This window comes from Syngnathus acus, chromosome 9, assembly GCF_901709675.1.
Source record: "Syngnathus acus chromosome 9, fSynAcu1.2, whole genome shotgun sequence".
Lineage (NCBI taxonomy): Eukaryota > Metazoa > Chordata > Actinopteri > Syngnathiformes > Syngnathidae > Syngnathus > Syngnathus acus.
In genome coordinates, this window is record NC_051094.1 from 1,536,331 (window position 1) to 1,563,581 (window position 27,251).

A 27,251-nucleotide genomic window follows, 5' to 3' on the forward strand; every position below is an offset into this window, starting at 1 on the left:
ACCATTGGGACTTGAGCCAATCGCAACTGATGGAGTGGACTATTTATCTGCGGTGGTGGGGCTGATGCCGCTGCCTGTTGGGTGAAAATTAGAGTTGCTGGTTTGATTTATGGCTCCGAGTATGACCCAAGAAAGGCCAGAACGCAAAATGGAAAAGTTCTTGTTATGCTGCTCTTCCATTCTTGAAAGTAACATTTCAGAAATGGCATTAATAAATTCAGTAATTTGCCCACATAGTTGACGCTTAAATGTACGGGCCAAATTCTGATTAGCTTTCATTGGCATGAAATGAAAGCTAACCTGTTTTTGGTCAAAATACATAGACAGAGACCAAAAATGATACAAATGTATCCCGTACCAGCCTTCGCATCAACGATATTAGTGCTATGAAGTGAAGGAAGGCTTCTCCAACTTGGTCCAGCACTTTGCCCCTGTGCTCAGCAAGACAACTGAAAATTGCATGAGTAGAATGGAAATTTACCCAACTCGTGTGTGTGTGTGTGTGTGTGTGTGTGTGTGTGTGTGTGTGTGTGTGTGTGTGTGTTGTGTGTGTGTGTGTGTGTGTGTGTGTGTGTGTGTGTGTGTGTGTGTGTGTGTGTGTGTGGTGTGTGTGTGTGTGTGTGTGTGTGTGTGTGTGTGTGTGTGTGTGTGTGCGCGTGCGCGTGCGCGTGCGTGTGCGTGTGCGTGTGCGTGTGCGTGTGCGTGTGCGCGCGCGCGTGCGCATGTGCGTGTGCGCGCGCGCGTGCGCATGTGCGCATGTGTGTGTGCGCGCGCGCGTGCGCATGTGTGCATGTGTATGTGTATATATATACATATATATATATATATATATATATATATATATATATATATATATATATACGTATATATACACGTATATATATATATATGTGTGTGTGTGTGTGTGTGTGTGTGTGTGTGTGTGTGTGTGTGTGTGTGTGTGTGCGCGTGCGCATGTTTGCATGTGTATATATATATATATATATATACATATACGTATATATATATATATATATATATATATATATATATATATACGTATATATATACACATACACGTGCATATATATGTGTGTGTGTGTGTGTGTGTGTGTGTGTGTGTGTGTGTGTGTGTGTGTGTGTGTGTGTGTGTGTGTGTGTGTGTGTGTGTGTGTGTGTGTATATGTGTGTGTGTGTGTGTATATGTGTGTATATATATGTGTATATATGTGTGTATATATGTGTATATGTGTGTATACATGTGTATATATGTGTATATATATATATGTATATGTGTATATATATGTTTATGTATATATTTATATAGCCTTCAAGTGTGCAGTACTTGTCCAAGATTTACACTCAAAACATTGACTAACTTTGCTACTTTAGCATTTGTCCATGATTTCAAGTTAGCGTTCCTTCAGATGTTCGCTTTCAGTAAATATGATTTACCGAGCAGGGTTACGAATTCTCACTGGATTAAAGTCAAGGCCAATGAAAAGACAATTGAATGATGCGTTGTGATAACACAGTCCCCATTCTGACTCACTTAAGTGTTTCCCCCCATCTGCATGCCCACTGTTGTTCTTTATCTGAGTAAGTATTTAGCTTATTCTGGTGAAAGGATTTCCTGTTAGCTCCGGGAGCAGCTCCAGCATTCAGAGCTTTGCTTCTCAGCCCGTAAACACATACGTGACAACCTCTCTTCCACGTACGACGCTCAACCGCCCGCCCGCCCTTCCCGTATTTCAACAGAGCCAACAAGTGGTTACTGCTGGGATTTCCAAAAGTGTAAAAGAGGCTCACGTCAGGGTTCGCTTGTATAATCAGCCCATTCTACAGGAGGGGGGGCCTTGTCGGGAAGAAAGCTTAACACCAATGTAAATAAAACATTTTCCTGAGGAAGTTTACCCGTTCTCATCATGCCCAATCAATCATCAAATCAAAAAAAACAATGAGATTTGTGGCTTTGACGTCAGAGAATATGTCCCATCCAATTTTTGGAAGCGTTTGGAGGGAAAAAATAGTTTTCTTTGCGTGCGAGCGTTAGGCCGAGAGAACGAGACAAATGCAAGTTGCGCAATTGGCTCTGAGCGTTGGAAACAACAGGATGAGTATCTTTGTGAGAGAACCGCAGTCATGACTTGCTTTCGGCTGAGGAGGAGGATAAGTCTTTGCTTTCATGCTGTTGCTGTCTCTTCACGAGATTTGGTACAAAACAGAGTCATGTTTCTTATAATATTCTCGTTATTTTGGTTTTATTTAGCTGTGAATCATGACATGTTGTATGAACAGATTTGGTACAAAACAGAGTCATGTTGTTTCTTATAATATTCTTGTTATTTTGGTTTTATTTAACTGTGAATCATGACTTGTTCTCTCCTCCTGCTGGGATTAAATCGGAATATTATCAGGCACCCAAATGCGTTCGCTCTCTCTCTCTCTCTCTCTCTCTCTCTCTCTCTCTCTCTCTCTCTCTCTCTCTCTCTCTCTCTCTCTCTCTCTCTCTCTCTGGTTGTCTGACATCGTTTTATCCTTCTGGAAATGACAGCGCACATCCTGTGTGACTCATCACTTTGACCAATGATGATCTTCTCTAATCTAATTACAGACAGTCCAGTGCCCCAGTTTGCGTTTTATTATCCTTAGCAGAGGCCTCATCAAGGATCCCTGCGGAACTCCTTGCAAACAAACATGACTTTGTTTAAAAGTGAGACCTTTGTTTTAAAGTGAACTTTAAAAGTTACTTGGAAAAAACAACAACAAATCATTATATAAGCACTAAAAAGTGGTGCACTTTGGAGTTCAAATAAAACGATTTGCCGCAAAACAATAAACAAACACAGATGTGGAGTGCAATTTTTTGGAAGTTGTGACAGTTGGCCTTGAAATTAGAGAAATGAATTCAACCAGGATTCTTCTCCACTTTGGTGTTGTTCTGCAAAGTATGTTGTCAAAAGTTGATTTAATGCATCGTGCGTTGTGATGCTTTTCTTTTAGCTGTGTAACATGCACATGCAAAGGAGAAAATTGCCTTTTTTTTCGGGTCAAGCAGCACTTTCATCTGCAGTATCCTGATTGAAAAAATGCAATCTTGAGTTAATCGCCCTTGAACAAAGTCATAAACGTGTGGAAGCTTTTCCCATTGGAATGGTTAATTGCTAATTGAGCCCTTCGGTCGGGAATCGGAAAGAAAATACGTTTTGAACAATCACAAATACAATTCAAATGAACAACTGAAGTTCTTGCTCCCTATTCCGCTTCTGGAATGAATTTATTGGAATACTTCAATCTAATGCAGTCGGGTTCCGTGTCATTGCCTGCGCTGCGAGTGACTCTGCCCTTTGTGCACTCACCGTTTTTGCCAATTGTCTGTTGACCAAACAGCTGGTGACCTCGAAATCACTTCCATGAACTTTCCTCTATTTCCAGAAAAAGCACCATATAAACAGTAACAGGAGGCCACGGCGACCTCTCACCTTCGGCCCGGTTCTACTGTTTGCCCCGACCTTGGCTGCTAGCTGCTATCGAATTTAGCAGGTTAAGAGTTATTTTTGTATCATGCAGAATGCAATTCTATATTGCGTTTTTTCATTTTGTACAGATTTTAAGATGGATGCAATCAAAGCATAATCTTTATTTATCGTCAAGGTGTAACTTTTGCATTTAGCATTTCTTTGTAGACGTGCAATGCTTCATGCAATGGGATCAACCTTTTACCTGATTCGGATTTGTCAAAGACCAAACGGCACCGCTGACACTACAGATGATAAACAAAGTGGAAGGGGGGGGGGGCTGGAGTCCTTTAGGAACATTCTATTTTTGGAGTTTGACCGCTTGTCTTGGCCGCACTCCGCATGTCAAGTGAACTTTGTCGGTTTGGAGGACATTTGTTTACCCTGAAAGCGGTGAGCTCATTGGTGCTTCAAATGGACTTTCATAAGATTGCCTGAAAACGTGTGAGAACACGAGCGAGAGAGCCACTAATGGCCGCGGCCGTCTTAATTGCCTGAAATGAGTCGCCTAACTTCCTGAGGGAATCAGGATGTCTCGGACAGAGGAAGGATATCAACTGTAATCGCATCTTTCCTTTTCTAAAATTACCTCTCAAATCATTTTCGCCGTAAACCTGCTGTGAATTGCAAACTACAAACAAATACACCGATTCCAGCAAATGTTTGCAAATATCAAAATGAAGCAGTTGTCACTGCCATTATCTCCAAAACATGCATGCACATAGAAATTGAAGGCACAGATGGCATTGAACGTTAATACCCTCATAAACAAACAGATTGGAGTCGATGGCAAGCTTCTGCAGCGTCTACATCAGCATGTAGGGGTCAGGCTAGCTCCACAAAAAAGTCTCTGGTACTGCTCTAGTCATTTCCAAAGGTGTGCTTCTTAGGACTGCCTAACACCAAGAGACCATTGTGTTGTTTTTCGGAAAATCTCTACAGCAAATGGCAATGCGGGTTTCTGATCTTGACCTAATTGGCTTGATGATTATCTTGGGTTGTTTACTCACATGTGTCAGTTTGGGTGGATTTGGGACCAAATTGCTAAAAAAAAATATTTCACTAGAAGACAACAAAAATTTGAGGATGAAGATTAATTTGGGGGGGGGGGGTGACCTGGAGTGCACAGTGCACAAGAAATGTGTGTAAAAGTGTGCTAAAGTCATATTTAGGTGTCCACATAGCTTATTGTGCTTTTTTTAGGGAAAAAAAACCCACAAGCAAACATATAAAATGGTCAAACTATGACTGTAGAGATTCTATTTTGCGACTTGTGGTGTACGGCCACTAAGTGCATAGTAAGCTCGCTTTGTTGACCTTGAGAAGCTCGTCCGGCTCACTCTGCAATGTGTGTGTATGTGCGCGTCGTGTGTCTTCCATCCCAAAGCCTTATGTCTAAAAAAAAAAGAATTTCCTTGAAAGTAATTCTTCTTTGATGAAAAGCAGATATCATTTTCCAGCAGTAGACACTCTTTGATTAAAGTGTCAATATAAGTCGAAAGGAAGCCCTGTTGGAAAGCAAAAGCTAAAGTTAGCCTATGTTGTTGGAATCTCCTTCCGAGAATACGCCGCTGTTGTCTTATTTTTTATTTTTTTTTCACACCAAGACAGTATATCATGTTTATGCTGCTCTCAGATCAGACTCTTGTGGTTGTTTGGATGGGAAACACACCAAAGGGGAGAAAGGTGTTTATTTGCCAACAGCTGGCTCAGCAAGAAGTCCGAGGTTCTACCCCAAACACCCGTGAACTTTACTTGTGTGGTGTGGCCTCAGTGAACTGGTATTGCAACTCCCAAAAAAAAAAAACGGCTTATCTTGTTGTGACTATGCGGCCAGGCTTGAAAATCTTGCAAGGCAGCACAACAAGCGGCTGATATTTGAGATCAGACATATTTCCATTGCCATTTTGGATTTTAAAAACCTCACCTGTCAAGTCATCCCTTCGCCATCCACACACACACACACACACATGCATGGCCTACTAACCCAGCTATCAGGCAACCCCGTGTGGCAGGCCGCCTGCTTGTCCGGCGTGCTTCAGCACATAAATGGCATGTTGGCCACAACTGACAAACTGTAGCACGTGAGCCGACTGCTGATGCTCGCAGTAACATTCAGGGCAGTAGCGCAAAATAAAAAAAGAAAGCTCCTTGATCTCTTGGCATTACTTTTCAAAGAAAGAAATGTTGGACTTGACTTTCACATTGTTCTTGTGTGAATGTTTCAAATGAATCACATGTAGACAGGAACGAGGGTCGATATTGCAAACATGTCATCATCTCATACTTGTGTTTTTGCTTTGCTGTATTTCATTGCAAACAAAGGCAAACAGCCAGCCAGGGTGCAGGCTGCGGCTGGAGCCAGCTAGATCAGACCGGTAGCTGTTGGAGGCGGAGTGGAGTGGAGCGGAGGGGGTTAGAGAAAGAGGAGGGGGTTGGATTGCGCTTGTTGGTGACGATGAAGAGGAACTTGGGGCTAGAAGGGATACAATGGCTGGAGGAGGGGAGAGTAGGGAGGTTAAGTGTTTTGCAGGGAGGATGGATGGATGGATGGTTTGGCACACAGACAGCTCTGGGTGCCCCCCCCCCTCCCTAAATTGGTCAGTGATGTAATGCAGGCGAGTGCTATTTATAGCCGGGCCGCTGCACAGCTTCCATAGCGTCAGCACACATTGATCAGCAGGGAGGATGAGAGCTGCAATCTACTAACCAAGCTTTGCTTGTTTCCCATGTAAATACAATTGCATGGCTAAACTTTTCAACATTTAAAATGAATTCTCAAAGCGCCTTTGAGACATTAAAAAAAAGATTTTCCATTCAACTTTATATTCATCGTATTAAGTTGATGTTAAGAAATGCATATTAGTCAAGCGACCATATTTTTCTTCAAATTAAATGAACTGCAAACATGAAATATGATTGTGCTGACAGGGTGGCCATTTTTGGCCTTGACTTTGCAACATGTTTCTGTTAGCAAGCTAACCTGTTGAAGAAATAAATGTCAAAGTGGTCTCAAATATCAGTAGACTATCACTATGACAAAGTGGACATGTTGAGTTTGACTACATTGAATAATGAGTGTACATATTACTCTGTTGAAGAAAGACAATGCTTCTCGTCATGTCACTGAAAGCATCACTGGGTCTTTTTTTTTTGTCATCCAATGACAGGGTGGACAGCAGTTTCTGGGACACATGCTAAATATTCAATATAATGAAGAAAATCAAATATACATGATCCCTTTTATCAAGTAGGTGGAGCAGCAGCTCATTATATAACCTTGTAATTTTGCAATCAATGTCTGCTTTTATTTTTGCAAACCTCTTTTCTGTTCAACCAGTTTTTTAGCTCCTGCAGGCAAGGCGTTACATGACACATTATAACACTGTTCTCTGCTATGAATTAGTTTGTAGCCTGAGGGTCTAGACACGTCGACTCCTTACGCCAGGGACAATAGAGAAATCCAACGGGGGACAAAGCCCGAGGCGGTAGATAGGTCCCGATAAAGCCTCCGTTCCGTCTCCACCTGACTCTTTCCCGCCCTGATAACCTCTTTCCTGGGAGAGATCATCATTACCTGTAAGAATATGAACAAAGGTCGCATGCTGTAACCGTGACCTCCAAACAGACAGAACCCATCTCAGATAATAAGACGGTCATTTTGAAATCGACTAAAAAAAACAATTACAGAGTCGCCCGTTGGCTGACAACAAACCTCGATAGCTGTACAGGGCAATGCATTTGAAAACATTCTTAACTGTCAGGCAAGTGAATGTTATCTCAAAAAATGGAGACTAATAAATGACGTTGTCATAACGCTGCTCTGGAGGTTTGTTTTTCATGGCTTTGAATGCTCGTGTTGATTCTACCACTTGAAGGTGTTGCTTTTGTTCTGGGGTGGGGGGGAAGAAGTGTTAAAAGAAAAAGAATGTCACAAAGGCAAAACACACATCAAGAGTTTTATATTTCACTTTGATGGGATTCCAGATCGTTATTTATGGATTCATTTCAGTTTGGAAGTTACGTTGTACTTTTGGTTAGCACGAGTTTGGGTTCTTGCTTGAAACCTCCACTGCCATAATGGCCCTACCTCTTCTTGCCAGATATTCATTCCCTGTTGCTTTTGTTTTTCTCAATTCCATGGGTGCGTCCCTCTATGCTGGCAAGCTCTGAACTACCTGAATGGCTTCTCAATTCCTGGAACATGAGTTTCTTTTCTGGGCCATCCCGCCCACTCACCCCCATGCAGGCTTTGGATGGGGAAATGGCTGACTCAGGAGTTCTTTTTTTTATGTAAAAATGATGACTCTTATTCAAGATATGGAAAATCCAAAAATTGTCATTTCATTTTTTTTCGAGTTTGTCTCAAAGTTAGCGAGAAATCATATCTGCCAACATAAACGCTGGTAGGTACTAAGAGCATACATTGTGGCCTGCTGCACTTTCTTTTTTTTGGCCCATTTGTATATTGTCATATTAAACATGGCCTGCATCTGAAGGTTACAGGAGTGAAGGATATGACACAGTTTAAAAAGAAATAAAAATGAAACAAAAGTTGAACTTCACAAGGTATCACAGGAATAAAAAAGAGTGCAAATGGCCCGCCACTTATTTGCATTTTTTTCTCGATGTGGCTCTCAATGGGAAATAAAATGTGGACATCCCTGATCCATACGGTAACATTGAAGACATTCAGGTACTGTTACCTGAAGCACTGCACTGTCTGATGGATGTAATGTGACACTCCCTTGGCACCGACCACACGGCCTCCGGATTTTTTTAACAAGCGCCCTGTCGTGTTGGCAGCGGCCTTTTTTTCGTCCGAGGTTAATGATGCTTTCAGGTATTGTCTGCTGCCTTCATTGGCTGGGTCCCAAGTTTAGTTTTGTCTCAAATATATTAGCTTGATTTTTGTCATGTGTGTTTGTTTGTTTCAATGCACTGGTCAGGCATATTGTAAAAATATTTGAATTTCCAGCAACATGGAAAATGTGCGCGCTGCCGCAATAGAATACACAGATAAGAATGACGTGTTAAGTATTTAAAACTCTGCTAGCTTAATGCTATCTCAAATAGTCCCTACTTCTAGATTGCTTTATGCTGTGACATCAGAAGTGTGCTTTTAAGATTATGACACACCACACAATTTTGTTCTTTTGCTTTGACAGATTTGCTTCCTGGTGTCCACTTTCCGGGGCCGGGTGTTTTCAGAGGACAGTTGTGCAGCTCTGGCACTTTTCCTTCACTATTTCTACCTCAGCCAGTTCTTCTGGATGCTCATACAGGTAATATCAAGCTTGAGGACCCTTTTTATTTCTATCTATCCTTTAAAAGGTCCAATTTGTGCGTGTCTATAATAATAATCATTTAAATGTAATTGCTGATTTATCAGCCAAAACCTTTTCATTTTTTTGTCATTTCAGTCTTTTAATCATCTTTGCAGGGTCATTCAAAGAGTGTCGAGATGAAAGTAGACTAGAATGCTGCATAACTTGACCTTTAAATCTTGACTGGTACCGACCGCTTAGCAAGCGGCTCCTTGTGTGACACCGTCTGACCCCCTTTTTGAGAATGGGGTCATTGTTATTTAATAGACAAATTCAGTGACGCTCAGATCTAGCCCGGAAAAATATTTTTGTGTCACGTGTTCAACTCACTAACAAACCAGACAAAAGCCCTTGAAGCTACAGAGGCTGCAATTACGATCCTACTGTATATCACAGACACTTTGATGGTAATTGAAGGCTGTCATCAAACCTCTTTGTCCTCCCCAAAGTCTTTCCATTGAACCCTGTGATATCTCACCACTCCTCTCAGGCAGACACTCAAAAGGCCCAGCTCCCGATACTAACAGGCGCCAGCAAACCAATTTCAAAACCACGAGAAAATCAATACATTGGGTGGATTTATCTGTGCCAGCAGCTAATGGTCAGGGGAATGTCTACCAACACGTTACGCTGCCAGAAGGCAGCCAATATCTGGATCCGGACCGGATTTTGCTTGCTAGGCTGTAAAGCGGGGCTCAAGGCTTGGGCTTTTAGGGAGGAAGCATATTATGACATAACGGAGCTGCGAAAAAAATGTTAGCTTGCTAGTTTGTCACACAAACACTGCAGTGTTTTGCCTTCATGTACGAAGCTCATGTCCAGTCAGTGACCCGGGAGTTATTCACCCAAACAGTTGAGGCAACAACAAGTGGTAATTTAGCCTTAAAATAACAGCTTCATGCTATGCTGGCTTGTAATAAAGAAATAGTGTCATGTCATTGCCATGGCGACCCCTAACCACCTGTCGACTTGGGACATTATGAAAACAGTATGAATAAATAACTCATTTTAGTCCTTTGCAGCCTGCCTATTTCATGTAGCCACTGAATCCTCTTAGTTTTAAAAATCACATAACTTCCTTTGAAGTAATAGTTTACCGATGTCAACAAACTTAACTGTGAAAGTTGACATCTTGGTTGAATTGTGTATTGTAAGACCAAAGAGGCGTCACTGTATTTCTTCCTGGAGCCTGATAGAGGAATAACAGGACATATCATTTTCCTTGGGCACATCCTAACATTTCCCCACAGACACAACTATCTGCAAATAAAACACACTTGTCTAGCTAACCACAAGCTAAACATTCTATTTTCCGTGTTCCTTTCCCAACTTCGACCTCCGCTATCAAAAGTCATTGAGTTCAACAGCATCCATTTATTGTGACTGGACGGCTCCGGCCCGCTCTCATCCAAGGCAAAAGCCGATCTTGCTTGTGACATTTCCCGATTGTATTTTTTGACACACACTTGAGCTGTTACACAAGCCAAATGTGGTTTTGCGGGCCGTGTCTGCGTGTGAGGCGCCGTCCGCCGGGCCGGGATACTTGTTATACAATGTCGTTATGATTATGGCAGAGCAGAGGTTGCCAGAGGAGGAGGTCACCATCCCATAACCTCCTGTTGCGTCACACATAATTACTGTCTTTGCAAACGCGTGAACCGACAGATGGACAATCCCAAACATCATCAGCTTTATAGGTGTCGTATAAAGGTTCATTACACTGAACAAAGAGCAGGACGGTTCTTTGTGTCCTCTCTGATTACCAGCGAGGCCCGAACACAACTTCATTTCATTTATCGGTCGTTTTAAGCTCTGCAAAGCTTCTGGATGACAAAGGCAAACGCTGCCACCCAACCGGTCACAAATGTCTCGGGCGGATCAAAACAATTTCGGTTGCGTGAAATGTTCTCCACCTATGTCCCCAGGCGGTGAATTTCTGGCAGGTGCTTGTAATGAACGATGAGCACACCGAAGGCCGGTATCTGCTCTACTTCCTGTTGGGCTGGGGGTTTCCTGCTTTCATTATCGTCATCCTGGTCATCGTGTTGCTAGGAGGCTTCGACTGGACCATCCATGCCGTCTACGGATCGGTGTTTAGCGATGTGTGAGTGGACAGTGTTATTTTTTGTGGAAGTGACATAACTTGTTTTCCAAAGTACACACCTGATCTGGTGACATCATGTGAGGCGATGGCTCAGCCAATCAAATGAATGAACCAAGTGAGCCGTTTTACACGCATCGAAACTCGAGTCTTCGCCTCGGAGCTGGAAAACTCACTTCCGGCAAAACAAATTAGAAAAGCAAACTGAAAATGTGTTTGCAGGTGTGGACTATAAATAACTGCTTTAACTTTTGTAAGTACAAAGAACGTTAATCCTTTAAAAATAATGAGCTTATGTGGAAAAACATACCTACACTCTACATACGAAAAATGTAGAGTAATATTTGTGCAAGTGGCTGGCAAACACTATTTCTAAATTTAGCCGCTGGCCCGAGGTGTGCCTGTTATCCTTGGGCCCGAGTGTGCACGCCAGCTTCCCGTGGGCGGGTATGTGGCCCTGAGACAGTGGGCGCATAGATCCGACAGATACAGAGGAGTATTCAGTGTGCCCAGGAAAAGTCAAGTTGGCCTTCCTCTTTTGCGGGAAAGAGGTAGCATTCATCATCGTAACCGTCAACCACTGAGATGCTGATAGGATTCACTTGCCACATTTGACGTTTACTGACAAAAAAATCAAATAAATGTTGTGTATTTAAAGAATCACATAACTTTGCCTTATTCAAAAGTACGCTTCATGCTAACAAACAAAAGAAATAACACCGAATATGTGCTGATGAAAAGCATCGTAACGTTTGCTACTTCCTTTAAATGTTTTGTTTACGTTCCCCAGTCTGAAGTCTTATGGGTAGTTTGCTTCCAGCAGGATTTACCTTAAGAGATTTTTCACAACAGTGAGCTCTCACAAGGCCACCACAGGACAAATGTGAGCGAGTGGATTTATGCTCTCACAGTCCACCTATGTGATGCAATTGTCTATTTTGGCATACCTCCTTCCATGTTATGGCTACATGGCTGCAACCCAGCCAATTAGTTTCCTCTGTAGTCACTCCAGACTAAAGTCCTATCTGGATCCCGCACTCCCACCTCACTTGCAAAATAGACCAAGTCACATGAATGTTTTGCTGCTTGCTCGCCACTTAGTTTCGTAATAGTGTGGATTTTCCCAGATTCAGCTGGGAAAATGAGGTGACTGATAAAAACAATCACATCAAGAGATCTAGCTGATGACCATTTTCGGAGACACGCCTGATCTTCATTGACCTCGTAAATCCAAAATTGAGAATAATAATGTTGACAAGCTGGATAAAATAGATGATTTTCTTTTCTCCATGACATTGAATGCCACAAGCAACATATTACCAGGGCGGTTGCCATGTTTGACGCGGGAAGTCCAAGATGACTTGTCAATTTGCCTTCCTATAGGTGCTTCATCCCGAACATCTATGCTGCTCTGTGCGCCGCTGTGCTGGTGCCGCTCATCTGCCTAGTCGTCGTACTGGTCGTCATCTTTCACGCCTATAAAGTCTCTTACCAGTGGAAGGCGTACGATGACATCTATCGCGGGCGCGCAAACAGCACAGGTTTGTGACAAATGATGTTACTGTGTGGAGTGTCTCGTTTCTGTGCTCACTTTTGTTGCCAGCGGTTTAGACATGGGCATGGATGTGTGTAGAGTAGATTAGAATTTGGGATTTGTTCCATTATAGTTAGTTTTTATTTCATCATAAAAATCATCGTCATAAAATATTTTAAAAATATTTATTTTGCAATGCATTTGAATGCAAATCACATTTTGGTCTAATTACCGTTTTTTCCCATGTATAATGCGCAAAATTTAACTAATTTATTGTCCTAAAATCTGGGGTGCGCATTATACATGGGTACAATTTTTTTTACATTTTTTTTTTTTATCTGGATATCATACGGAGGCCGCCATTACAGATGCGCTTTCTTCTCTGCTGTTCACTTCAAACACGCTCCATACGAACACAATGCTCTCGTATCAGACGCTTGCTCGATCACCTGCTCGTTTGCTGTCACAATGTACCCGACACAAATCCGAAACATTTCTTCGCTTTTGTGTTTGCTAGCGCATGCGCAGTGATACTGACCGGCAGAATAACATCCGGTTGTTCCCAAAGATGATCTTTTTTCTGAAATAATTTTACGTTTACGGACTTAAGTAGGAGACAAAATTTGGGTGCGTATTATACATGGGTACAGGCTTTTTTCCAGCATCAACATGCCATTTTTAGGGTGCGTATTATACATGGGGGCGCATTATACATGGAAAAAAAACGGTAATTTTTTGGGGACAGTTGATTTGCACACTTATATACTGACGACATTTTAGAAAAGAGTCACTTTTTCATTTTTGTCCCTGGATAAAAAAATCTTAAATGTTGACAAAAATGAGCTGTGTAATCACTTTTTGAGACACTTTTTGAATTGTAAAGAACAAACTAAACCGTAAAAAAACAAAGTTGCATCAACTCAAAATTACATTTGTGCAATTCAACTTAAGTTTTGCTCATGTGAAAAATAAAATGAACGTTTGAAGCAGACCTAGGCACAAGCAGGAATGTGTCGTTTCAACGCGGCTTCGAAAAACATCTCCCGATGTTTGACTTCAACCACAAAGTGATGAGATAATCTCGAGGCTAATCTGTGTGAGAGTGCAGCATGCGGGGCCGCACGTCGAAACTCAGACGGAACACGTGAAGACTGTTGACGTCACTAAAATGCTTGTTCTTGCACTTTCTGTTCAGAGCCAAATCGACCGATGGAGGGGGGGGGGAAAAAAAAAAACTCTGAACCTATGGATTAACAATGGGCTCTATTTTAAGCAAAGCCTTATCAGAACACCCATTGGCTGCACAAGGTGTGTTTGCGAGACAAGATGTTCCTTCCATCTGATTAAATATCTGGTATTGCGTTCTTATGCCCTCCGGTGTTCCCTCACCGCACTTTGATCACTGATTGGCGGGGAATGTTAGCACACGCAAACGAGATGGGCGAGGTTTGCTTGCAGAGCGTTTCTTTAAACATGACCTATCCCGTGTTTGAATGATTGGATTAATATTCAGTTTTAAGTTTGCACGAAACCGCTCGACGCGTTTGAAGGAAGGCCGCGAGGTTAAATCAGCACTCGTGCAAAGCCGCCGCAGGCGCTCCTGCGTGTCTTTCAACTGCAAAACAAAATGTTTTTGCAAAAACAGCGCTGCTGTGCGCGCGGGTCGGCCCGCACGACTTGCGTCGGTCGGCTCGAAACAGCTGCTTGTTGTTACAGCCGGCGACCTCTGCGAGACAGCCGTGTCAGCATCGGCCGGTCGTTTTGGTTGAACCCGCTCCGTCTTCTCGGTTTATCCTCTCGCAGCGGGACGTCGGTCCGATTCAATGTAAACTGGAGGCCGGCCTGTGCAGGGGGGGGTTTCAAGTGTTTATTTCTTATGTCAGCCAGCCAGAACCTTACAGTATATTCAACCTCGGTGTCAGCCGAGCACCAAGAATGTGTAACATTGACCGCACGCACGTTCTGGGAAGGCAACAATATTTGACCTGAACAACCTTTTCAAAATATTGATGCTACACTGATCACATGATCAAAACAAGAAAGTCAGTACTTTTGCAGCCCGACCCCTACTTGGCTGTGCTTCTGTAGAAGTTCCATCTCAGCTTTGGAATGTGCTTACATGGTTGGAAAACTCCAAAGTGGGAAGGGAGGAGGTCCAGATAGATGTGCCAAGAGTGACAAGGGAGCGGGAAAGTCCAAAAAGACCGAGGTGGAGTCCCATCCGGTCCTGACGCAAGTGATGGTGTGGAAAGAGCCGGCCAGATAAGAGCGAAAGGAAGTTTGAAAGCGGGATACGCCGCTGGAAATGGCACCTAAGTGAAACGTGTTTCAACCCTACTCGTCAAGTGAAGTGTGCACACGGGCTGCTGACTGAATTTTTGCAAGGTCACTTTCAAATCCACGCGCTTACTACGTGCTCCATGAGGGCTTATCTAATGTCCACGCTCTCAAGCTGCACAGATTTGGCACCAATGTTTTTACTCCCCATAAAAAGTCACATTAGCAAAGCTTTTTATGATGTGTGAATTGCCTAGCTTCAAATGTCATCAAGGTTTGTTGCATATATTTTTTTTAAATGTCTTCCAGAGGTGCCGCTGATCCTCATCATGTTCCTGCTCATCTCTCTGGTGTGTTTGTGGGCCGGACTTCATATGGGCTACAAACATATGTGGATGCTTGTCCTCTACATCATCTGCAATTGCCTGCTGGTGAGATCATCTGCAAACTTACTTAGCTAATGTTTATTTATTTCATGTTTATCTAGCTGTTCGTTTATTTACTTGGGTTGTGAATGTAGGTTATTGTGGAGGGTTAAAGACTAATCACAAGGCAAACTGTGATTGCCCGGGGGGTCCCGAGATTTCCAGAGACCCTCAAACATCTCGTAAAAACAGATTATTTTAATTTTGGAGTTTGTCTGATGAAAGCTGCTCGATTTCACAGAGGTTGATTTTATTCAATTTAAAAGTAGGAATTAATTGTCTGGGAAATACCTTGCATCTTGGGAATATAGTGCGTATTCACTCGACAAAAAAAATCCTCCCTGTTACCGCCTCGTCCAGTCCGACCGTTTCTGTTTTGGTCACAGCGGCGCCGACGTAATGCGCCTGTAAAAGTGTGTGGTAGCTCTCGGTGATATGTGCCATGTATGTGCAAAAGACAACAGTGTGGCACCAAAGTCAATTTATTTTGTTGGAACCGACGCAGCGTCATCAGCGATGATGTCAATGTTGAGATTCCGAACGGCAAATGTGATTCGGTGACATCGTGCAATGTTTTTCTTTTTCTGGCCAATGGCGTAACCATGCACCTAAAAGTCAAAGGTCATTACTTTCTGGTCTTGGAGCACTGCTGTGACATTCCTCTACTGAAACGTTGTCATATTTTTGAAGAAGCTTGAGTTGAGTTTCCAGCTTCTGTACAACATTCTTTCCAAATAGGAACTGTGGGTATGACCTTTACAGTGTCGTTAAAGCATTTCAAATATCAAATGGCATCCAGGCGCTACGTTTCCTCCACGTCACCCACTTGTTTGCACTCGTCCTCTGTTTATACTCCATTTCCATCCCCTTTACATCTCTCATTCGTTCTGTTTGACCTTCTCTCGGCGCATGTTCTCTCCACTGATCAGGGCACACTTACGTAACAGCCTGTCGCTATTGGCTGCCCAGGCCGCTAATGATCTGTGCTTAAGCGCCCATGTCCCTTTCATGTCCACCGAGCCCAACGTACAAATCTCGGCACGTGCTTTTCAGGCAGCAAGAAGGTCTTTGTGGATACTTCCACGTACATTCATACTTTACTATGTCACGGCTCGGAGACGGGTGTCGTGAAATACAAGATGGCCGTGCGGTATTTGGCGCCCCGGCGTTTTTGGGCTAATTCACATCCTGCCGCTGTTTGACCAGGAGGTTTTGGTAATGCTGCGGAAGTGGTGCAAACACAAATAGTAGGGCGCCGATGATGTCATGTCCCGTCGATGAAGTCATACGTGTTTATTAGTTTTAAAAAAAAAACGTATTTTGTGTTTCTTTGCAGGGCGTGCATGTGTTTGCAATCTACTTTGTCATGCACAACCTCCTGTGTTGTCCCGCAAAAGCCACGTACAATGTGGAAATGAGCAGCCACGACAGTCCGGACTCGGCCTATCAGGGAGCGGGCCCGACCACCGTCGGGGCTGACATTAACAAATCAACACAGAACCTCATCAGCGCCATGGAGGAGGTAAAATGTCTTTGTGACATTTTAAGCCAATTTTAGCTTGCAAAAAAAAAAAAAACATTGCATCACGAACTTCCTGTTGAATTGAATAACTCCATTTTTAAAAGGTCAACGTATCATCAATTCATCTTCATGAGTAATACTGATTGTCATCTCCTCCTTCGTTTTGACTAGATTTACCACAAAATCAAGACGTGAGTCAAGTCATTGTCACCCAAAAAAAAGCGTGACGCTTGACTCGCACTAATGCAGTCTTCCCCCTCCTTCATCTCCTTTATTCCCAGGCCCTCATTCCCATGTCTGCAGGTGCCCCCATTACCGCTCCCCCTTCACATATTTCTCAGCTGAGCGCACCGTACTGTACGGGGAACATTTCGACCCCATTGACGTTACGTAACGTCCACTCATCTCACTCACAGCCTTCACTCTTAACAACCCGTCCGTCATGTCATCGCGTTGGAGGCGGTGTACACATAAAAAGCAAACATGGCTCTGTATCTTCAAGCCCTGTCCGTCCCTGGAGAATGCCCTATAAGGACGAGCGAGAGGTAGAAGTCCCTCCGCTCACGGGAATCTGCTAATCTTGTTTTATTCATGAGAGCACACTCCTGCCTCTGCGGGATTTAACTCGAGAGCGATAAGAGCCCCGCGCAATGAGTCGTACCAGCAGGTGTTCCCAAGTTGGAGGGGAAATTTGGACACACGGGTGGAACGGACAATGATGATCTGAGGGTGTGGCCATATGGAGGAGCGTTTAGATGGAAGGCCGTAAAAGTCAAGCTGAGTATTCTTTTGAATTGAGGAGATTCTTGTCCAACCCTCCCATTGATTGGCAACCAGTCCAAGGTGTGGTCTGACATCACTTCTTCATATATGTATATGGATTCCTGGTAACAAAAAAAAATCCCTTAGCAACAACTATTGTACGCATATAAAAAATAGACAGGCAAATCCAGAAGAATCTAACCTTGGCTAAGGTATGGCGTCTGTTTAGTCTTGCGCTTGAGTTACGAGCTGCTTATTTAACCCCCTAAAACGGCCACGTGACCTCCCTTTCACCCCGTGAACTCACTGTGGCCTTGTTCTTAACCCTTCGGGGTGCTTGAACGACGTGGACTCTGGCTGACCCAAACTCATCACAGAAACATGACGTCACCACTGACACTGTGTGTGTGAAAGTATTACGATAATGGGAGTGGGCCGGCCCCGCCTCACCCTTTATTTTTGTCATATTCCTATTTTCTTCAATGTTGAGTCACTGAGCGAGGCAAATGACCATTTTACAAAAACACACTTGATGGTTTTCTCGGGCCAGGTTTCCGCAGATTGGGAGCATCCGTCGCTGAGGACCAGTACTCAGCCCACGAGCGCTTTCAAGCCCAGTCCCGAGATGGGATCGTACCCCGCAGAGGGCGGCTTCATTAACACCGACTTGGTCATGGCCGACGACGAGTCCCAAGAGTTTGACGACTTCATATTTGCCTTAAAAACCGGTATGGACGCCTAAAAGCGCTGATGACTACAAGAGCATGATTGTGTTTGTGGAATCTAAATTGAAAGCAGCAACGTCCACCTGTTTTTATCCATCTCGGGCGGCGGCCATGTTGCCGCTCACTGTCGACCGCAAGTGACATCACAGTTGCTCAGCGCTCAGATCACCTGTTTTTGCAAGCCGTGTCATTTTATTTGCGGTTCGTCCAAGTTCACCAAGTGAACAAACTGGTTTCCCGTCGCTGTGCTCCTGTTGTTTTTAATTTATTTATTTTTTTATATTTATTTTTTTTACAGCTGGGTGATACAGCAGTGCTAATGGAATCTAGCTGTCATTTAGCAACAGTAACATGGAAGCAATTTTCGACACGTACAAATAAAAATTCACATGCCGTTCCTTCCAATTCTTAGAATCCCTTAGCTGTTCATTGACCTATAAATGCTTCCTCTACTGTCAGACAAGACATCACCTCGTCAGTCAACATACTTTCCATTTGAGTCATAGGCACATTTGTTAATTAAGGAAGCAACTCCCATACACCTCACGTTGAACCGGCAGCAGAAATAGACTTCAATGGGAATCGTGTCTTGAGAAAGCCAAACATCATGTTTGTATAAAAAAAAATAAAAAAAATGACCGAGGCCGTTATTTCTCAGAAGGCAGATACGTATTTGACATCTTACCGTCACGCTGACTTTTTTTATAAGACATATGATGAGACATAGTAATTTCGATCTCTTTGTGTGTCTTGACATGTGAAGAAATTGACAATAAAGCAGACTTTGAGATATTGTAAGTTTATAGGTCCTGCTCAGGCCTCACTAAAAATCCCTTCAAGTAACTGCTTTCAAATTGAAAGTGATGGCTGTAATTAGAAAACCGAGAACATGTTTGGATTACTTGAAATGTTAAACTGAAGCATTCGGGTTTAGCACGTCCGTCTCGTACTCGAGAGTTCCAAGTTTCCAAGGGAATGTATTTTTATAGAGTAATTTCTTCCAAATCTATCCGAACTCGGGCTGTGGTGACTTTTCGACCCCCTGCGCCACGTTACACTGAACTTTTCACCCGGTTCACGACCAAGTCAAGTCAAGTCAAGTTTATTTGTATAGCCCTAAATCACAAGCAGTCCCAAAGGGCTTCACATAGACAAAAATGGACAATTATTCTCAAAGCATCCCCTGGTCTTAAGCTCCCAAAAGGGCAAGGAAAAACTCAAAAAAACCCTGCCCGGGGAAAATGAGAAACCTTGAGAAGGGACCACAGATGGAAGGATCCCCCTTTCAGGATCACCAGGTTGTAATGGATGCAGAGAGGGCACAAATAATACATAATATGAAAATCAAAAAAGTGGATGTCCAAGTCAGACCAGCAGAGCGAAGCAGTCAACCGGAAAAAGTTATTGTCTAATCTCAATTACATAAGAGGGCGAGGTTAAAATGCTGTGCGGTGGTAATGAAGGCTCTTCACACACTTCATTTGCTTGGGAACATTTTAAACACGCTCGTCTAGTCGTCGTGCGTTAAAACTGCGGGCTGATCATTAACGTGTTGCTTTTACTGTGAAAGCAAAGCATTTTCTTATCATCCCCGACTGAAGTGCACACGCACGGCAGGCATAGAGCGGGAAGGTTTCACTCATATTCATGCTTAAAGAATGCTTAGAATTCTTATTTCTCATTTTGGCTCCTCATATTTTGATCTTGGGCTGCTTTGTTAGTTCAGGACCTGGACGACTTGTTGTGACAGATGGAACTGTGATTTCTGCTAATGTACTCAAGTATACTATAGTCTGTGTCAAACACATCTGATAAAGCAGAGATAAAAATCACTTATGTCATACATAATTACACGGTGACATAAAAAAAGATTCAAGCCGAGAATGATTCAATATACGGTCGCTTGAGCGTAACACTACTAAGAAGCGTGGGTGGGTGTTTTTTTTTTTTTTTCCAGGGAGCGGGCTTGACATGAGCGACAATGAGTCCATCCCAGGCAGCCACGACGGTGGTAGCGTGAGCAGCTCCCAAATCGTGGAGCTGCGAAGGATCCCCATCGCCGACACGCACCTCTAACACCCCTCGTCCTCAGCGCAACAGTATTTTCAGACGAGGACACATATTTGCACTAAAATGTTTTTTTTTGTGGGGGGAAGGGGATGATAGAACCTTTTCAGAACAACTTTGATATGATTTGTACTGCTTTTATATGGATGTATGAACCTGTATCGGAATGTTTCACTAAATTAATGGATGCGGTTTGAGTGGACGTTTTTGTAGCGACCTACTAAATGTGATAGAGCTCGTCTAACATTGTTAATAAATATTTCATTTTAAATATGGCTGTTTTTTGGTATGAATTAGTACAGAAGAACTGTGCTTCTTGTTACTTTATCAAAACAGTAACCAACCACCTTATAATGTGATTTGTGCGGCTCAATCATCAATAATACATTTCATTTTTATTTGTTCAGGCATGAAAATGACCAAGCACCTGAAAAACACTTCCAAAACACTGCTGAATAAATAGTTTGACGTAAAATTTGTTACTTTCCTAAGTTGCCTTTGGTTTTAAAATGGCGATTGTTTCGGTGTTACTGTCATGTTTTGTGGTTGTTGCTTTGATTTAATTTAATTGTTTTCCCATGTTTCATTATCCTAGTTGTGTCCACCTGTGCTCCCGCCGCCACTTGTCCTGTCCAGGTCTTTTTCTTTGTCTAGTACAGGCCTGGCCAACTTGCAGCTCCCGATTGTCGGACATTAACAAGAATGCCAGAAGTCGCACTAAGCAACATGCATAGTAAGTGAAAAAACTCTATTGTAAATTATTATGTTTTTCTTTGTGGAATTTGTTGAACTGAGAGTGTGTGTGTGAGAATGTGTGTGTCAATGTTTTGCTGTCAGATGTCATGTAGTGTTTTGAGTTATTTATTCCATGCACCAGTGTTTTTTTTTTTTAATAGAATTACACATTGTGTTTTCTGTGTTTATTTTCAAAAACACGACTATTGATTGCTAAACATCAGCATATCAACACATTTTGGAATGTTGCATTAGCATTAAGCTAGATATACTTTCCTAAGTCTTGTGCTTGTTTTAAATCCACTTTGTTTTATGTTTACTCAGACAGCACACTTCAACTGGGAGGGGCATTAAATAGCTTGAAGCCTTTTTTGAATCATGAACTGATCAATATTTGCTCAACTTCTCAATGTTAAGTGAGTTGAATTGAGATCACCGCCACTGTAAAGCCCACGTACATTTCAAATATAATCAATGGGCGTGAGCGTGTGAAACATTATCTATTGTTGCACTCAATTGTATACTTGAGTCAAAGCTCTTGTAATAAGAGCCAGACTGACCCAGTTCTACATTCTTCGAATCAATACACCATTGAATAATAGTCTTTTAGAGTCTTCCTGTTTGGTCGCTTTTGGCATCCCTGATGTGACCTTCTGCAGAGAACATTGTGTGCAGCAGCAAAAGCAGCAAACTCAATAACAGAATGGTCAGGTCGGAGCCGTATTGAATCACTCAATCGGCTCATTGTGACGTCCGTTAGCGAGTTAAAAACTTGCACAAAGCAGATTTGACTCGCATCCAAATTTCTAAGACAAGCATTACCTATGCTTTTTCTTTTTTAAGAATAGAGAAGCTTCTGGAAATAATTTCCCAGACAGCGTTTTACATTTCTCAAAAAGTACTGAGTTGTACGGAGGTTTTGTCAATCTGTATTACGCACATGGCGCTTGTACTCCAACTACATTCCCCATGCCGCTGACACTTTTGTCTAAAGGGCGAAAAAAAAAAAAGACTGGATGCTTCATTCAGTGAGAAATGACAAGACTAAGACCACGTTTGAATTTAATCCACATTTGCTTTTGCGCTAGGCGGCGGTAACAGGAGCCAAAAGCACACAGGCACTGCCAGGTTGTCGAGCAGGGCTCTCACTCTGTTTTATTCGAGGCTGCTGAAAGATGACGTGGCCTCTCGGCTCTTTAGCGTCCACTCGATCCGAAGGCCGGCAGGCCCTTTGCTGCAGCCAACGTTGCGTGACGACAATAAAAAATATATGCACCTATAAAACGAGACGTCAAGATACATAAGGAATGACTGCTTTTTATAAAATCATGCTTTGTTTAATCACTATTGTGTTTAGTGGAGTTTAGAAACCACTTTGACAACATGAGAGCGAGGTGACCTTGTTGCTCCGACTGTACTGAGCACTAAAATGTGTGATGCCCGGTTGCTATGGCAAAGATAGCAACAAAATTCTGCTCAAACCATTTCAGAACATTGGTTCATTCCAGTTCAATTGTTTATAATGCAGTTGCATCTTTTGTTAACTTATGGAAAAGAAAACAATTTCCTGGTATAGACGTTTTGGCAAGGCCTGCTTGAGAAGCATGCAGACGGTGCATGTTGTCGCCTCTTTCACCTCTCACTCAACTCTGAGCTGAAACACGAGTCTGCAAAGTGAAAGGCAATGCTCTCGACCTAAGCAAACGCACGCACACGACAATATAGATGGCAGCAGCGCTATACATAGTGTGTCACGTGTGTGTTCTGTGCAAGCTCGTGTATGTCCAAGCATATCCCGGGATGTTCTTGCTTCTCACTACGTACACATCCTAAATGCATAGCATGCATGAATGCTGCCGCCGGCCGCCGCCCAAATTGTGCACCCAAATGATGGACAGTCAACACGGCTCGTTCCTTGCTGGTATTTTTAACCCCCTCTGCAGCCTGAAATAGTTGCATTTGTGCAGATAAGCTGTTGGACCAACAACTTTTTATTTTTACCCTGACACACAGCCTGGCTTTTTCCCGGTAGACGTGCCCTTGAGCAAGGAACGGCCACCGTGAAGCTCATCGTCACGGTCGTTAGCGACAGACGTCACTGCGGTCTCATTTGATTTGCGTCGATCCGTGATTCTGTCTTTACAAATCTAATTACTTGCTTACATAAGCTGTCGTTATCACACATCCAAATAACAGACAACAGTGCGTTGGAAGGACGATGCGAAAGAGGGCGTCGGTTCGCCGCTGTGGCGATAAAGAGAGAGCGCCGGTGTTGAGCTCGGTGGGATGTCATGTGACCTTTCCGAAACGATGCCACGGGTGACCCCATCAGAGACGGACAGTCACGACAGCACACAGGCTGTTTGTGTGTGAGCGCAACCACACAAAACCAGTTCAATCCTGCAGCACTAGACGAGCTAATCATGTCAAACGATACACTAGTGGTCATTGTTTGCTAGTTTATGTTGAGAGGAGCATACGCACGACAAAGTATTCGAGCGATAAATTCTGAGTCACTTTTACACAATGAAGACTCGTTTTTGTATCTTCATTCAAGAAGTGAGTCACACATAGTGGAGCAGGCCGGCCTGGGTCAGAGTTAAGGTCAGCTTTGGTGGCAGTGACATTTACGAGTGTCTTTGATTTTGCATCCTGACATCATCAAAGTCCCGTCAGTGTTTGAGAATGGCTGCTTTTAGTTTATTTGTGGCTTTCATTTAATTGTCACTGGATACTACAATTGATACAACAAAGACTGTTGCTAGGCAACAAGTTGTACGCAGCAACAAGCTTTGAATGCGTGCATGGATGCGCTTCATGCCTTGACACGCTTTTCGTGTTTGTTAGCCACCTGGTCACGTCTTTGCTTTCAGCATAGCGGACAGCAGCTGTGCGGACGGAGCAGGTTCGGTGTCGGTCCGGCCCGGAGTTGCTCCTCCGAGGATGCGGCCGGGGGGGGGGGGGAATTACCCACCGGTCCAGTCCGGTTTGGACTGGTGGAAAATTGGGAAACACGAGATGCGAGCGTCTGAGCTTATCTGGCAATGAAAAGAGAAATTTGTCATCCGGTCAAGTCAGCAGTAAGGAATTAAAGCAATGCGGCGCTACGCTAGCAGCTAAGCTCTCATTAAAAAGACACGTATAGAATGATGTGCAGTGGATATGTGTTGATCTGCCACATGGAGAATTATTTTAGCGACATAGCTTCAACTTAACTGTTGCAGGCCTGTTTCCAATTAACTTAAGATCCCAACTATGCACAGCGACTTAAAATGAATCTGCCAAGAGGGCAAAACGTCGACGGTTGAACCTGCATTTTGTCACATTTGATGAGGTATACCCAAGGCCATCGTGTTCTGTTATTTTGGAAGCGGGTTATCACCTTGAGGCAGTTACAGGAAATTGGGTCAGTGAGTACCGGTCCACGTGAGGTGCTTTGGAATGTCGTGTGATGCGTTAAAAAGCCCACAGGCCTCACGTAAATATTGACGTCTTCATCTCCAGTGCACAAGTGGCTGCGTGTTTGAACATCAGCAGCAGCGGTAAGTCAGTGTCGTAGTCTGCGTGGAAGGAATTTGAATGGAGCAACAGTATTAAATGTGCAGACATCTGAAGGTTGGCAAGGTTTGCCCGGAGATCAGGCTTTCTGCAGACTGTTTGAAGTAGACGGCTAATGTATCAGTGAGACGTGACTGGAAAGTGCAGACCACCACAGACAGCCCAGCCTACTCGCACCTGTTGTTTTTCAGCCACACTGGGGTGAGCGTGAGGTGGGGGTTGGGGTGGTCTTTGCAGCCTGTGACTCAGTAGAATGAGGTGAGGAGAGGGGGGGAGGGCGTCGGCGAAAGGGCTGTGAGTCAGCCCGAGCTATAAAAAGGAAGCTGAGGGTAAAATAAGTTGAGTAGTGGAACCGCAACCATCCGCCTGGCAAGCGGAGCCCTTGGAACACGACGTAAGGTGACCGAGGACTTTTGGCGACTGGACGGGATGAAGGAAGCTTGCATAAATGCTCATCAAGTGTCAACTTTCATAACCCTCCAACGCTTGCCATCCTTTTGCCCTTTAGTGTGCATCCAATTCCTGTGTGACATAACCCAAAAGAATGCGGCGCTCCATTCCCGCCCTTTAGCTCCGCGAATAGAATTGACATGCACTATTTGTGGTGCATGTCCATGTCGTCAAATGGTTATCACACGCCAATGCTAAATTATTATCATATTCGGTGGGAAGTGTTTGTGAAAAGTTCTCAGCGTTACACAGCACGGTTATGCAAGCATGAAGTCGGAGCCTCAGTTATTGCACGTACAGTATGAGTCGATATCATCATAGGGGTCTTCGAGACATGGCCCGTCAAAAGTTGATATTTTCCTTTAAACTTCATTGCATTAAATAGATGTTAAATGGTTAAAAAAAAAAAAGGCAGTCCCTCACATTTTCAGATTAACATATGCATGCTTGCTAAGTGGATGGACATTTTTTGCTAATGTTAGCATTTAATAAGCACGTCGGTGGACCTTCACCTTTTTCAGGATTTAGATAACTAACTGCATACTGATAACCGAATGGTATCAATTTAGAAACGAATTGATGTTTCACTATGACAGAGTGGACAACTTATGCTTCACTATATCCATTTACTCTCATATGATGAGAATTATGCAAGTGTAAAAGTTCACTTGGTTACTAATTACTGTTTCAGCCTATATTGAAGATGCCGAAAACATCACAGGGTTTCTTCAAAAGACAAATATCCCATAATGACAGGGAGGACATAAACATATATGTTAACCAGTAGAACACACAATTCTTATCTTAAGACTTTTTTTTTTCTTTTATAAAATGTGCATGGAACACAATGTGCCTTTGAGGCCCTCACTTGACACACATAGTGAAAGCTCCGTTAGAGCAGAGTTTGAAGGTTGAGGTGAGACTTCAGGCCTGACGGATTGGGTTCGGTGCAATTGCGAAAGCACACTGCGTGTGTATGTGTGCACTTATACTTCAGAGCGGCATTCTAAGCATGCGTGAATGCTGGTAGAACGGTGATGAGGGTCTTGGGCTATCAGCTGTCCCTCCATGCTAAAGTCAACAACCTCCAAAGCCCAACCGAGGACATTTTCAAAGCTCTTCAATTGGCACAAGTATATTAAAATATCCAACTCTGATTCTGAAAAGATTGGGAAAGATGCTGGCTGAGATTCAAAGGAGGAATTTGACTTCCCTCAAAAATGAGTCAGTACTGCTTAGTCATGTCACATTCATTTCGAGGCCTGCTGAATCATAAAAGAAGAAAAGTCCATTTGCTTGTTCGGAGGAAGTTTTTTGACCGTCAACAACTTGTGCCCGCTGGCAAGGTCAAAAAAACAGCATCGCTTTCAGAAGCAGGCGTAGAAGTGCCTAGAACTGGAATGAAGCAGCTGCTTGGAGAGGGGGGGGGGGAGCACCCCGCACTCCTCTGCCTCTTCTCCATCCATCTGCAGCCCCTTTTTTTTTTTTCTTTGTGTCCGTTAAAGAATGCTGGCTTTGTAACACAGTACTGAAGCTGCTGTGTGTGCGTGTAGTACTTCATGTGTGTGTATACGTGTTGCGTACTTTCATGAGACACGACGGGGACAGTTTAAGTGAGTTGACGATTGAAAATGTACGCAGCAAAAATGGTGTCATTTCAGTCATGTGTGTTCATGATTATTGGTTACAGCTAAAAAAAAAAAAGTGTATCATGAAATGAAATGTATTGCTATGATGTCACAATGATGACACACTGCATGGCAACGGATTGTGGTTCGTGGGATTATCCCATGTGAGGAAACAGCTGAGGCCTGTGCAGCGTCAGCATTTATGAGCAACGCTCGGATATACGTGCTGGACGCTGACAATGATGCCCTCCTCCTTTTCTTTTTGCTCTGCAGGGGTCAGACCCCCACAAAGGCTTTCCACCTCCCACCCCACTAAAAAGTCAAAGACAGATGAAACTGCTGAGTCACCACTAATGCAGTGAAGCTCACATCCCTCCCCAAAAAATGTGTTTCTGTTCAGTCACGTAGCACGCAAGGGATCAAACATCCTGTTCCGGTTATGCAACAGCTAATATTTTTCCTTCTCTCGCTTCTTTTTTTCCCCCCTCTCCGCTCAACCTGCAAGCGTCAATCCTAAACCTGTCGGGAATGATGGAATATCATCTGAAGTAAAGTCTAGCATTGCTTGTGAAACAAAGTGTAGATGAATGGAGGCCTTTTACAACTTTTACAGTTTCACACAAAGTTGGTCACTTGATCCAAT

General features: G+C 43.3%; 1 protein-coding gene across 1 annotated transcript in view; it reads left to right on the plus strand.

Annotated features, from left to right (window-relative positions):
* The window catches only part of adgrv1 (adhesion G protein-coupled receptor V1), a 56,736-nt gene extending 35,391 nt beyond the window's left edge, over positions 1-21,345 (plus strand). Inside the window, exons 88-94 of the mRNA XM_037258683.1 lie at positions 8,666-8,782; positions 10,750-10,928; positions 12,309-12,466; positions 15,046-15,167; positions 16,498-16,683; positions 17,996-18,173; positions 20,128-21,345. Coding sequence (XP_037114578.1) covers positions 8,666-8,782; positions 10,750-10,928; positions 12,309-12,466; positions 15,046-15,167; positions 16,498-16,683; positions 17,996-18,173; positions 20,128-20,246 — 1,059 coding nt within the window. The 3' untranslated portion in view covers positions 20,247-21,345. The remainder of the gene's footprint in view (positions 1-8,665; positions 8,783-10,749; positions 10,929-12,308; positions 12,467-15,045; positions 15,168-16,497; positions 16,684-17,995; positions 18,174-20,127) is intronic.
* Positions 21,346-27,251: the final 5,906 nt, after the last annotated feature.